A 13,786-nucleotide genomic window follows, 5' to 3' on the forward strand; every position below is an offset into this window, starting at 1 on the left:
AAACTACTGAAACTTACCCAAGATGAAATAGATTCTCTGAATAACCCTGTAACTATGAAAGAAATTGAATTGTACTTAGAAACTCTTTAAGGTAAGGAGAAAAAGGTCCAGGCCTAGATGATTTCACTGGTGAATTCTGTATGGTTAAAGAAAAAATGACACTAATTCTACACAATCTTTTCCAGAAAGTAGACATGGACGTTATCCTTTCCATCTTATTTTATGACACAATCATTATCCTGATCCCAATACCCAACAGAGACGGTACAAAAAAAAAACAGACCAATATTTCTCAAACTTATATGTTAATATCCTCCACAAAATATTGGCGATCCAAATCCAACCATATATAAATAGAATTTTGCACCTTGACTAAATGAGATTTATTCCACGTATGCAAGGCTGCTTCACTACTTGAAAATAAATCAGTGTAATCTACCATGTTAATGTACTATGGAGTAAAAATTATATGAATTTATCAGTTAATGTAAAAAAAGCTTTTGGTAGAATCTTGTACCCATTCATGAGAAAAATTCTCAGCAAAGTAGGAATAGAGTGATGGTACTGTCTCAACTTGGTATAAGGCAAATATAAAAAGCAACAGCTGACCTTGTATTTTATTGTGAAAGACTGAATGCCTTCCTCCTAAGATTGGGAATGAGGTAAGGCTCTCCCTTTTCATCCCTCCTGTTTAATAATGTGTTAAAAGTCATATCCAGTATAGTAGGTAAGAAAAGGAAATAAAAGACATAGAGATTAGAAAGGAAGAAATGAAACTTTTCTTATTTGCAGGTAATGTGTCATTGTGTAAAATATTCCAAGATATCTAGAAAACATCCATTTGAACTAGTAAGTGAATTAAGCAAGGTTGTAATATACGAAGTCCACGCAGAATAATTAATCATCTTATATACCAGCAATGAATAGTTGGAAACTAAAAGTAAAAACATTGGTACAATTTACAGTTGCTGTAGAATTAATAATTTGCCTATATATAAATTTAGCAAAATGTCTACAGGATCTGTATGTGAAAACTGTAAAACATTGACGTATGAAATCAAACAAGATCTAAATAAACAGAGAGACATATTGTGGTTCATGGATTAGAAGACTCAACTAAGATGTCAATTCTCAAATCTTCCTGTAGGTTTAATGAAATTCACATTAAAATTACAGCAGGAATTTTTTTATAGCAACAGACAATATGATTCTAAAATTTGTATTAAAAAGCAAAGGGACCAGAATACTTCATCAATTTTGAAGTTTTTTAGTACTATTTTAAATATTCTATAACTTCAGTGATCAAAACTGGTATTGGTGGTAGGATAGACACAGAGAGTCCAGAGCTATATCTTTATACGTATGGTTAGATGATTTTTGACTAAAGAGCAAAAGCAATTCACTGGAGAATGGATAGTTTTTCAACAAATGGTGTTTGAACACTTGGATAGACATAGAGAGAAAAGTGAACCTCAGCCTAAACCTTACACCTTACACAAAGATTGACTTAAAAATGGATCATAGATCTAAATGGAAAAAAATTATAAAGCCTTTAGAAGAAGACATGGGCGAGTCAGGTGAAGATTTCTTAGATACAACACTAAACGAATAATCCAGAAAAGTAACTATCAATACTTCGACCTCATTAAAATAAAAAAAATTTGACCTGCTAAGGATTCTGTTAAAAGGATGGAAGGACAAGCCATAGACTGGGAAGAAATTTTACAGGTTACCTATTCAACAAAGGACTAGTATACAGAAACTATTAAGAACTCTCTAAACTCAATAGTAGAAATACCAAAAATCTAAGTAAAGAATGGGCAAAGGGCTTGAGCAGACATTTCACTATAGAATATATGTGGTTAGCAAATATGTACATAAAGACGAACAGCATCACCAGTTAGAAAATTATTAGGGAAATAGAGATAACTTCGATGTAGATAATATGTAAATAGAAAAAATACTTATAACTTTGGGGAAATGCAGATTAAATACATAGCTACTAGAATGGCCAAAATACATAAGTGAAAAATATGGTTTAAAAAAAATGTAACCAATAAAGAGCCTCTTGTCTTTTGGACCCCTGTGAGAATGAGAGGTGTTTGAGTTTTAGAGTTTTCTAGAAGAGATAAATTCAGTTTATAACCAGGAAGCAGTTTTATATAATCATTTTGAGTAAATTGCCTAAAGAGTTATCAGTAGAGAAATCTAAAGCACTAAAGTTTCAGTAATCTGGTAAATTTTACCATCATGTCTTCTATTTGTGATTTTGTTTTCTTTAAATTAGGCCTCCAAAATCATGTAAGCTTTGGCCCTACAAAAACCTGATTGTCATTCACATACAAGAAAGAGGATAAGGAGTAATGGAAAGCCACTGTGAATTCATTTGCTCATTGACTTACTCAAGAAGACTGCTGCTATCTGTCTGTAACATTCTTGAAAATATAAACTTTATACCAATATATGTTATTTATATAACAAGTTGTTTGTAAAAGGATGTGAAGTGACATAAATAATTGGTTTAGTACAAGTGAAAACCTAGAGGTGGAATATTAATGTTTAACTCTCTGCGGGGATGGGCTCTAGAGTCAGAAATCCTGGACTTGAATATTAGGTCCACCATTTAATACTTCCCACTTAACCTTTCTGTACCTCAAGTTTCTCATGTGTAAAATGGGAATAATAATAATGCCTATCTTGTAAGAGTTGTGAAAATTAGTTGGTGCATGTAAAGCATTTAGAACAGTAACTAGCACATAATGTTAGCTGTCATTATTATTAGCTCTTAATTGTGACTATTTCAGAAAGATACTGTACTCAAAATCCTAGCTTCATTTGGAAATAAACTAAAATATTGTCTTTGTCTAAAGTATTCTTTTTGGAGGGGAGGGCATAGCTTAGTGATAGAGTGCATGTTTAGCATGCACAGGGTCCTGGGGTCAATCTCCAGTCCCTCCATTAAAAAAAAAAATTAAAATAAAAACCTGTAAAGTATTTTTTTTGTTGTTGTTTTATTTTAGATGTAGTGAAGAGACCTTGTAAAAAGTACCAAAGAACTTTTAAATATTAAGAGCTAAAAAGAAAAAGAGAAATTTGATGGAAAGCGACCATTGTTCCTTGAGTTTCTCTTCTTAACATTTCTCTCAATTTTTTCCTTAAATATGCCCCAAATATTGTTTATCACTATGTAAACTTCAGAACAATTTATTTCATATTATTCAAAATCTTATTTTAGGCTGCTGTATTTTGGGACTTTTCAAAAGCTGTTCCTGTTAATCACGGTTTTCGTTTTCTCTTTATAGGTCACCATTTGCTGCTGTCACAGACTATTCAGTTACAAGGAATAATGTCATACAGCTCTGCTTGGAATTAACAACAATCGTGCAACAGGTATTAGCTGATAAACTTTCTTTCTGTTAATTTATTAGCTATTTCATATTCTAACAATGAGAAGTACTCCCATTTACCAAGAGTTTATAAGATACTGTTTTGGGGATTTTTCTCATTCAAAGACAGATGGTTCTAAAGAAACCAAATATGAAATTATTTGCTGGAAAAGTATTCATATAGACCAGTAAAGAAGGGTTTTATTAAGCAGATAGATGTAAAAGTAACCTGAACCTCTAGAGACATCATTATAATAAGTAAGTCTGTTAGTCTCACACTTTTAGTGGGGATGACTAAACTACATTGCCTTTCACAAAATTAAATTGCCCCATTTGGATAATAATCTGAGACTTTTGTTGTAAGACACTATTAGTTTCTTATTAATACAACTATGGTTTCATTTATATAGGCGTACATACAGACAAATATACATAATAGCTTTAATTATCACTTTAATCATGTAAGTGATCTACTTACATGACCTGATGTGTTTTTTTTTTTAATTCGAGTATTATTTAAGCCTGGTACTACCAAATCAAATGCCTCCAGGGCTACAGCAGCTAATATAAATGTTTGAATCAAGCCTGGCATAAGATACGGAGAAATGGTTGAGTAGTTAATTGAATAATATACATCCTGCAAACATTTGTTTAAATCTTATAGTAAATCATATCCGAGAGGTCTGAGGCCTATGGCCACCACTCTGTGTGAGACTCATGCCAACCTATTGCTATTGCTGCTACTTTTTCAGGATGCCATTATTTGTTAACCTGTCCAGTGATGCAGAAACAGGGAAAGCTGAGGATAAAATATAATGATGCGAAAGATTATTGGGGAAATTGATGATTTAATTTATTCTTCTACTCCTGTCCTTTACTACCAGGGATAATTAAGAAGAGTTTCTTATATTGCCTGCATTTTCTCAAATAAGGAATTTTATTAATACAGATTTAAATGCTTCAGTATATTTTTAGTTGTACTGTATAGATTTTTATTTGCACCATTTCTCTGAAACTGTAAGTTTTAAGATTTTTTTCCTTATAGAAATGAGAGTAACTTTGTGACTTTTAATTGTGGAATACATCAGACATTCATCAGGATTCATCAGGCAGTAAGAAAGTCAGCAACTGATTGCTGTTAGTCACAGACGTAGATAAAGATGGTGAACATTTTATGAGCTTTGAAATACTCTTAACAGTCTCACTACATGTCTTCGTATTTGATATCAGTAAATTTTATTTCTGAATTTCAAAGATCTCAAATAGATAATAGGAAAATGGCATTTTAGGGCAAAGATCAGCAAACGTTTTCTGTGAAAGACCAAACAGTAAGGAGGCTTTATGGAACAGGCTATATGGTTGTTTGATCCAACTACTCAACTCTGCTGTTATATTGCAAAAGCAGCCTCAGACAGTGTGTAAATGAAATGAATGGGCATGGCTCTGTGCCAATAAAACTTGTTGTACAAAAACAGGCAGCAGGTTGAATTTGGACCTGGGCCATAGTTTGCTGACATGTTCTAGAGCAGTGCTAGTCCAGTGTGGTTCATGGACCATCAGCGTTATCATCACATGGAAACCTGTTAGAAATACAGATTCTTGGAATACACCCCAAATGTACTCTGGGGAAGGCCCAGGAATCTGCATGTTTACTAGTTTTCCAGGTGATTCTGGTTCTCATACATTGATCTAGGGCACGGGGATAAAAGAACAATAATATAGTCCATGGGTAATTTTCCTTATAGTTCTGTATTATCAGTGATATTTCTTCAAAAGTATATTTTTAAAGCAATTTTTAAAGCCATAAAACTTGACCAAAGATTTGAGATGTGGACAGCAGACTATTAGTTTCTTCCCTTCTACTAAGAGGAAAAGAAATTCTCTCTGCTTTAAGGGTCCCTATAGCACAGTATTTGGATGATAATCATTCATAGTGTATTGGATACAGTAACAATCTATATGCAGTTATAATAATACAGTAATTATTATTGGCTACATGATAAGATCTGTGATGACTGTATTATATTATTACTTAAGCTTTTCATTTATACATGAGACCCAAGACAATTGAAATACCATGGAATTAAATGGGAGAATTAAGAGTTTATTTTTCAACTTTTCATACATGAGAAACTCATGCTTACTGTCAGTTCTATGAGAATGCAGTCCATCTGATGTCACCTTCCAAAATAACTTCATTTTCAAGCATAATTATGACAGAAAGTGGGTGTTTTTAATTTCTTGTATCACCTTTAAACATCTGGATCTGAATGGCCAGCTTAAAGTTAACTTTTGAGTAACTGGTCCACTCTGTTGGCTTATAAACCAACACTGCAATTCTAAATGGCGACTATAAGTTATCCTGAAAAATCTTGAAGAAGAATCAGGTGTATTCATTTTCATTTAATTCATACATATCAAAAGCAGATAAACAAAGTGATCTTTTTTTTTTAAGTTACCTTTCTTTTAACTTTTACCTATAGAGCGAAGTCAGAAATGGAGATTGTCTGTTTAGAACTCACAGGTTCTAGAGCATACCTTTGTCACGCTTACCTTCAGATGTTACATTAAGAATGGCTGAAATGATTTTCAGTGAACTAAAATTTCCTGTAGAGGCATGTGCAGGGATGGAAGTGCAGTTTATGTAAGTTGTGATTAACCTACCCATTCTGCTATTTTAAGAACCTGCCATCTCAGAAACAAATGATGCTGTTTTTGTCTCCAGAATATATGAACACCTGGTATAGACAACTACTTCATAGAAAACATATACCATTCTGATCTTGCCCTGAGAGGCTTATTCATGCTCACGACAGGACTTTAATAGCTACACTATTTGGCTCAACATTCTCTTTAGGAATCTTACTTCAAGGCATAATGGGTTTAAGTTTTGCTATTTACAGATCAGGAAATGTTAGGTAGAATAGAGAGAGAGTTGCTTTTACAGATTGAACTCTAAGTACATTCCGTCTTGACCAAACACAGAATTACTGAAATTACTCCAAATAATTTTAATACCCCAAATACACTGAGGACGTAGAAGGACCTTCTGTAACCTCCACCTGCTGTGCACTCAGTTTTGAAGAGGGGTGCCGTGCCCTTCTTAGGACATTTTGTTCTAACATTACCCATTTCTGCTTTTTAACATTCAGTGTGGCTCATAACCTTTGTCACAGTTCATTCTATCTCACGTTTTCCCATCACATGTCCTGTTCCATGTGTCACCTTTGAGATGCTTCCTAATAGAAACTTCTGTACGTGGGTGTTCTTGGTTCTTGCCTTGCCTACCCCATCCTAGCGTGTACCTGACTTGATATCTTAATTCATCTACTTTAACCATGTTTTTTCTGTTGTACCTTAAAGGAAATATTATATGTAAATTTCTCTTAATAAAAATACATCTTCATGACATCTTAATTTAATCTACTTGTAAGTACAGAATTGATTATTTTCAGACTAGACATCCTAAAGTCCAGCTCCAGTTTTGTCACAGCAGTTTTCCTCTAATTTCCAAATTAATTACAAACTCCTCTCTCTTTGGAATTCAAAGGACTCCCAAGTATGGTCCTAACATAATTTCAGTTCTATCTTCCATTACTCCTGTGCATCTTAATTGTACTCTAGTTCATGTGGATGAGTTGGTGTTGGTAAAATAGATCTTGCAATTTCATCTTTTTATGTTGTGAGTCCTCCTCAGCACATGCCCCATATATCTTTTTATCTCTGCCAGTCAAAATTATGTTCCATCCCTTAAGGCCTCTAGGAAATGTCACCTCACTCATGAAACTTTTACTATTTCTCATAATTGTTTATACCTTCCCCCTACTTTGACTATTTATTTAATGTAATTATTGATATGCTTGAAGTTAAATTAAATATACTGCCTTGCTATTTGTTATCTATGTGTCCAATCTGTTCTTTGTTTGTTTTTCTCTATACTTTTCTATTAATTATTTTTTATGATTCCATTTTGTGCCCTTTGTTGACTTATCAGCTATAATTCTTTGTTGTGTGGGCAAAGGTAGAAATCCCTTAAACTTACTTTACATGCATTTTACATCTTGTCTATGACAGTTATATTCTGCTGTGACTTCCATTAGATTGTTAACTCCTTGAAGACAAAAACAGTGTCATGCTCATTACTGACTTGTTAAAATAAATTGACTTGAGCCCCGTTTATCCCATGTGGTTAGCACATGCTTGTTTATACTCTTCTGGAAAAACCTGGAATTAATGCTTGAATTGTTATTCATTTTAATTTTGTCTCCTGTGTAAAAGCTGTAATTCTTTTTCTGTTATTCATGTAAAGAACCCCAGAGATATCGAGAGATACCCATCACTTTATATCTCCGCTTATTCATTAATTAAAATAAGAGTATTGATCCTTATAACCATTTTCCAATGCTAGAATGAAAGTGAACAAAACTTTAGAAACACTATGCAAAAATATATGGTAACAAAACATATCTTTTAGAGGAAACTTAATTATATGCATGGTATTAATATTTGTAAATCATCTCTTAAATAATCTATTATTTTTCTCCTGTTATGTGATGTCATATCTTTGATACCAAGTGTTTCTGGACTCTGTGGTTTTGTTGCTATTTGTCTTCACAGTAGGAATGAGGATAAAATAATGAAATAAAATAGTTAAGTGTTTGCTTCTTGATGATGAAAATATGAGTGATTTTAGTTTACTTAGACTCTACTTTTCTGTATTTTCCAGATTTTCTAAAATGAGTTTGAGTTATCAGAAAAACAGAAAATTAATGCTATGTACATTGAAGAAACAGTACTTTAAGTTTGATAAAAAGATCATAGCATAGATGAATGCTTACTATATTTTAAAATGAATTATGTAGTTTACAATCAGTCAGTGTCCATCTAATGGTCTCATTCAGCCATTAAATACACACTGATCATTGCATTCACTTGGAATTTTATGCAGTATCTAAAGACAGAATTAAACTTTAGCTGCCAGTAAAAGAGGCCAATTTGAATAAGCAAAGTGTAGATTAAAAAAGAAATATCTAGGGCATGCATTTATTACCAGGCTTTCAAGAAATCTCATCTGAACAGTTATGATGATAGTTATGCTTTGAAATATGCTGTACTTCAAATTATTTTTCACTCAACTTTAATTATTTTTATTCCCTTTGCAGCAAGATGAGATGATCAATATCTAAAAATAAACTGTCACAAATAGCTTTTTTTCTCTTCTTAACACAAAGAGGTGGTACTGTGAACTAAGTGGAAAGTGCTTCTTGATACTGGCTGCTTATATTTAAAGTAATGGTGGCATTAGAGGAGAAAGATAAATTTCTTTTAACAAGCTCTATTTGGAAGAATTTATTTAATCTACTGTGTCTGTTTTACTTATTTCCAATTGTGACGGATTTAGACAGTTATAGTTGAAGTCTTTTAAAGAGATTCCTCCCCCCCACAACACCTCTTCCCCACATAAGATTGGCTACAATAACACGTTTGAGAAAAAAGGTAAACTTGGTTTTAAAATCTTAAGTGGAAAGAATTCTCACAAAAAACTGAAGCTTCATTTAGTCTGCACCTAAATCAGAAAAATGAGACAGGTACCCATGCATTTCTTGTCAGCATTGAAATAATTGCGATGATACCAGCCCTAATGGGTATCACCTTAACCTAAAATTATTCTACTGTACCGTTTAAAATTTTTCCACTTCAAACCCCCAAAATGATTAATTAGACTGTCACTATATAAGGAATGGGCTCAAAAGTATTGGTTTGCAAGGTGAAACTTTGGTGGAACAGTGAAGCAAGGGACAGAGGATAGGGACAATGAGTATAGGGAGACTTGAGGCTTAGCCCTGTAATTTCATGGGCATTTCACCTTGGACAAACTGTGTAATTGTTGTGCCATATATAAACAGAAATAATTCTATTACTGTGAGGACAAATTAGATGTATTACATATGATTCACAAATGTGAAGTGAAAAACTAAAGAAGAGTAATATTATAAAATGAATGAGAAATAAAACAATTTGATACAAGGAATTAGAATAACAACTTTGTTTTAAATAATAAATGTACATAGTTTTTTTTCTCCATTTAGTATTAGTTTTCTTTAGCTGCGTAGAAAGTGAATTACATGCTGAGAGAAAATTTTCAACATGTGAAACATTTTAAACCAGATTTTGAAATGTTAAATACAGAGTGGAAATTTCCCTTTAAAATTCAAGTTCTGGCCTTATACTTCTACCTGGAATGGTCCCCTCTAAATTGTATGTATTAGAATGTCTTTGTATTTTTTTGTGGGCTTGCTCACTTTTCATCCTTTTAAGATTAATTTTTCCATGTCCTTGGATATCACTGATTTTCTGAATAGTGTTTGAAACATACTTCTTACCCTTACCATTCCCAGCTCAAAGTTAGAAAGAAAAGATCAACAGTCTTTCACCTAAGATTGTTATAAAATAACTTTTGAGAAGGAAAAATACGAAGAAAAGAGAAATTCTAGAGACCTTTCTAAAATCATCAATCTGTTTTAAGTATGTAATTATTACCTATTGCATAGTCAACACTTCCCTCCCCACCTCTGAAATTTGAAGAAATAGCATTTACATTCAAAAAATCTTAACTGAGAGAATCTTCACTAAGAACTAAAAGTTCATTTAGATGTTGAAAGAGAGCTTTTATGGTCTTAACTTGAAATTCTTCCACTGATGTTGTATGCCTTTAGTATAAAGATGTGTATGTAGCACATTCTATACTCGAATTATTTTCTGGTTTTTTTTAATATGAAAGTAATATAATCTGCTTTATAGAAAAAAATTGGAGTAATGAAAAGAATAAAAAATATCACTTGTAATGAAAAAATTTAAAAAATTATTTACTCCTTCCACCCAAAGAAAACCCTTACCATTTTGCGTGTTTTATTTGCCATTTCACTCTGTTTTTATGTACATATATTTGTTTTTGAATATAGTCTTTCATTTAGTATTGTGTTTTTTAAAATTTTACCACATAGTTCAAATTGGGTCTTTTGTCCTTTAAAATAATAATACTCATTAATTTGAAAAATACAGAAAACTGTAAAGAAAAATAATTACTGTCATCCCAACCTGAGCACCAGAAATGACTGCCACTGCTTTAGTCTTTCCTGTAATAAATATCCTTAATTAATTTATTATTCTGACTTTCTGACAGTTCATTTGATTGATTTTATTCCATATTTATGTGTCAGGTTTATTTTATTTCATTTTAAATCTTTATTCAAGAAAATGGAAGAAAAGTCTTCAAAGGTCAATATTGAAAAAGTTTCTTTTTGATTGACAACTTCCTCTAGATTGTGCGTGTGAGCTTTCTAATCATTTTTGTTACCTTTACATTAAAGACAAATCAGTAAAAGTAAACAATTTATGAGCTTTTTTTCTAAGTATGCATTTTAAAATAAAAATATAAGTGAACATATTGAGTGTCTAGCCCTTTTTTAGAAATATTTCTGATTGAATTTAATGTAATTTATATTAATTGAGTTGTTATTTACTCAAAATAAATATGCAAGAGAAAATAAGAACTTTGTAGGACTTACTGAATTGGTATTTGTGGTTTAAATTGTTAGGACATGTATCTATAAATACTAAAAAATTAAAATAAAAGATTGCAGAATTTTGTAAAAATAAATGACCTAGAAGTGATTGTAATGTTTTATTAAGGACTTATGCAAGGAAATCTGGCAATAACTATTATATTTTACTTTATTGACAATAGTTGATATATTTTAATGTATTTCATTTTACCTATATGAACAGTACCTCCTTTACCTTCCTAGTTGACATTTTATATCATTTACTCTTAGATTTTATGGCAAAATAGTATATTGGGCTTTGACATAAAGTAGATCTGAGTTCATTCTGGCTCTGCTTTTTGACAAGATTGTATAAACTTGGACAAATTCCTTCATATCTCTGATACTCTGTCATTATCTGTAAAGTAGATCACCATCTTGTTGGATTATTATAGATGAATTGCTGTAGATACTGGAAATTGATCTAGCTCATGATCTGACATTTAATAAGCTTAATAAATGATAATTTCAGTTACCTTGTATAGCAATAGAGCCTTTGATAACTCTAAACTGAATGTGTTCTTCTACACTAAATTTAAAGAAGTGGTTCTCTGCTTACTTTTGATATTGACTGGCAATGAAGAAAGACCTATTTCTTGAATGAGGAATTTTTTTAAAGAAGGATTTTGGTTTAATTTAGGATTTTTTTTAGAGTTTAATGCAAATTGGTAGCTGTGCTTTATATTCTGGATATTTTGAAACATCCATGTTCAAATGTGATACAAAAATTATTTTTGATCACCTGTGAATTCGCCATCCCTATCCACATATTCAAGTAACCTAGAGTTGAAAATGGAAAACTCAAAACATGTAAAAGGCCAGTGTATTATAGTCAGTCATACAGAATATGTGTTGAAAAGGGATATTAAGATTCAAGTAGTAGTGAAATATATGTAAAGTTCTAAATTGGAAATATAAATTACACTGGGGTAGGCAGGCTATATATTCTATGGTTCATGTAGTATTAAAACATATAAAAGCTCAGCCAGGATAGTCTATTATTTATCTTAAACACAACTTTAAATATTATTTTTGCTGTATTCTCAGGGTTAGTGTTTAAGCCTTCCTGAATCAGACATTCTAGGTGACCTGAAAATTGGACTGGGGCTCTTGGGATTGAAACTGGGGCATATCAGACCAAAAACCAGGACAAACTTTATATGTAATTTTTAAACAGTATGAATTATATTACTTAGTGTACTTGTTGAAGGTAATATGGAAGGTGACTCTTTTTTTATTTTATATTTAAACAATATATTTACTTCAATATAATTATACTTAACTCCTTTAGGTTTTCTTCAGCTGTTTATTGATGATAAAGAAGCAAAACCATTATTCTTTTAAGCTTTTCTTTATTATTCTAATATAATGAATCAGAAGTTAGATATGGAATTACTAGGCATAGTATCCAGATACCTTGATGACTTTTTTCTGACAAATATAAAACTAAAAATATATAGAATTTGTGAAGCTGAGATTAGGTTATGTATATATGCCTATATCTTTTTTCCAGGACCTCATGCATGCTAGACAAGTACTCTACCACTGAGCTATACCCTCCCCCCGCTTTTGATGGTCTAGAATATAGCTTTATAATCAGAATAGATATAAATATACAAATAGAAAGAGAGAGAAGTCTTCATTTTTGATATAAAAAATGATTATTGGTAGCTGCAGGTTTTCTGGTGGTTCAGAATGAAAGGTAAATAAAAGTGATGAAATTATTACATGCTAAGACTTTAAGGAAGCACTGTTTAGAGTATTTGGACTTAATTTATTGTTATTCCAGCTTTCTGACACTTGCCTGACTTGTAAAAAAAAAAAACTTTAAAACTTACTGTATATTAAACAAAAATGAAATAGATTTTTTGTAGGCTTATTTTTTTTTAACAAGCCTAGACTATATTGCGTGTTATCTTAGCATCTTGCCAAAACGCTTTTAAAGATGTACATAGTATCACCATCAGTAATAACAGAACTAGATATGTGGCGTAGGATACTACAAATTCTTTTAGATAGCAAATGGCAAGATACTATTTCTTAGACAACTATTTTCTCACTATTATGTTTTTAAATTTATGTAATATTTTATATATATGCAAAAGAATGTATGTCATATATGTTATGAAGCATAAAAATATTCATAAATGGGCTGTATAATTTAATCACTAGAGCATTACCAACATTATTTTAGTTATAATTGTGCCCCTCCCTCATTTCATTACCCTGCTTCTTCTCAGGGTGTTTATTACTTCATATTTTTCTTAGAATAGTTTCATACATTTTCTAGACATCTCATTTAATTATGCTTCTCTTTGAGCTTTGTAAAAATCGTATCTGCATATTACTTTTTTCATTTGATCTTGTATTTCTGACTTCATTCATGTTTTGTTTAGTCACTGTAGTTCATTTGCTCTCCCTTCAGATAATATTTAATTGTTTGTATATACTCTAATATGTTTATCCATTCTCCTTACCATGAACATTTGTATATATACCTATATTAAAGTTTATAAATAGGAGGATGACTGCTGGGTTATACAGTACTGTATACATGCTCATCTTTACAATTGTACCGCCTCCTGTTCTTAAAGTTTTTTTGCTTATTTATGTAATGTACTTTCATTGTCCTCTTACTTTCTGAATTACTATACTTTGTCATACTATTTTATTGTGCAGTTCACCTTTTGGGAGGCTTTTTAAATTTTCTCACGAAGACTCTAAGAAGATAGAACTTTTACCATAATTGCCATATTATGTATAAGGAAGTAGATGCAGAAAGATGAGTTAGGTGAT

At 31.6% G+C, this 13,786-nt stretch overlaps 1 protein-coding gene across 1 annotated transcript in view; it reads left to right on the forward strand.

The window, feature by feature from the left end:
- Positions 1-13,786, forward strand: part of CNKSR2 (connector enhancer of kinase suppressor of Ras 2) — a 239,101-nt gene that overhangs the window by 63,780 nt on the left and 161,535 nt on the right. The window contains exon 4 of the mRNA XM_006212994.4: positions 3,303-3,390. Coding sequence (XP_006213056.1) covers positions 3,303-3,390 — 88 coding nt within the window. The remainder of the gene's footprint in view (positions 1-3,302; positions 3,391-13,786) is intronic.

The sequence above is a fragment of the Vicugna pacos genome, chromosome X (genome assembly GCF_048564905.1).
Source record: "Vicugna pacos chromosome X, VicPac4, whole genome shotgun sequence".
NCBI lineage: Eukaryota > Metazoa > Chordata > Mammalia > Artiodactyla > Camelidae > Vicugna > Vicugna pacos.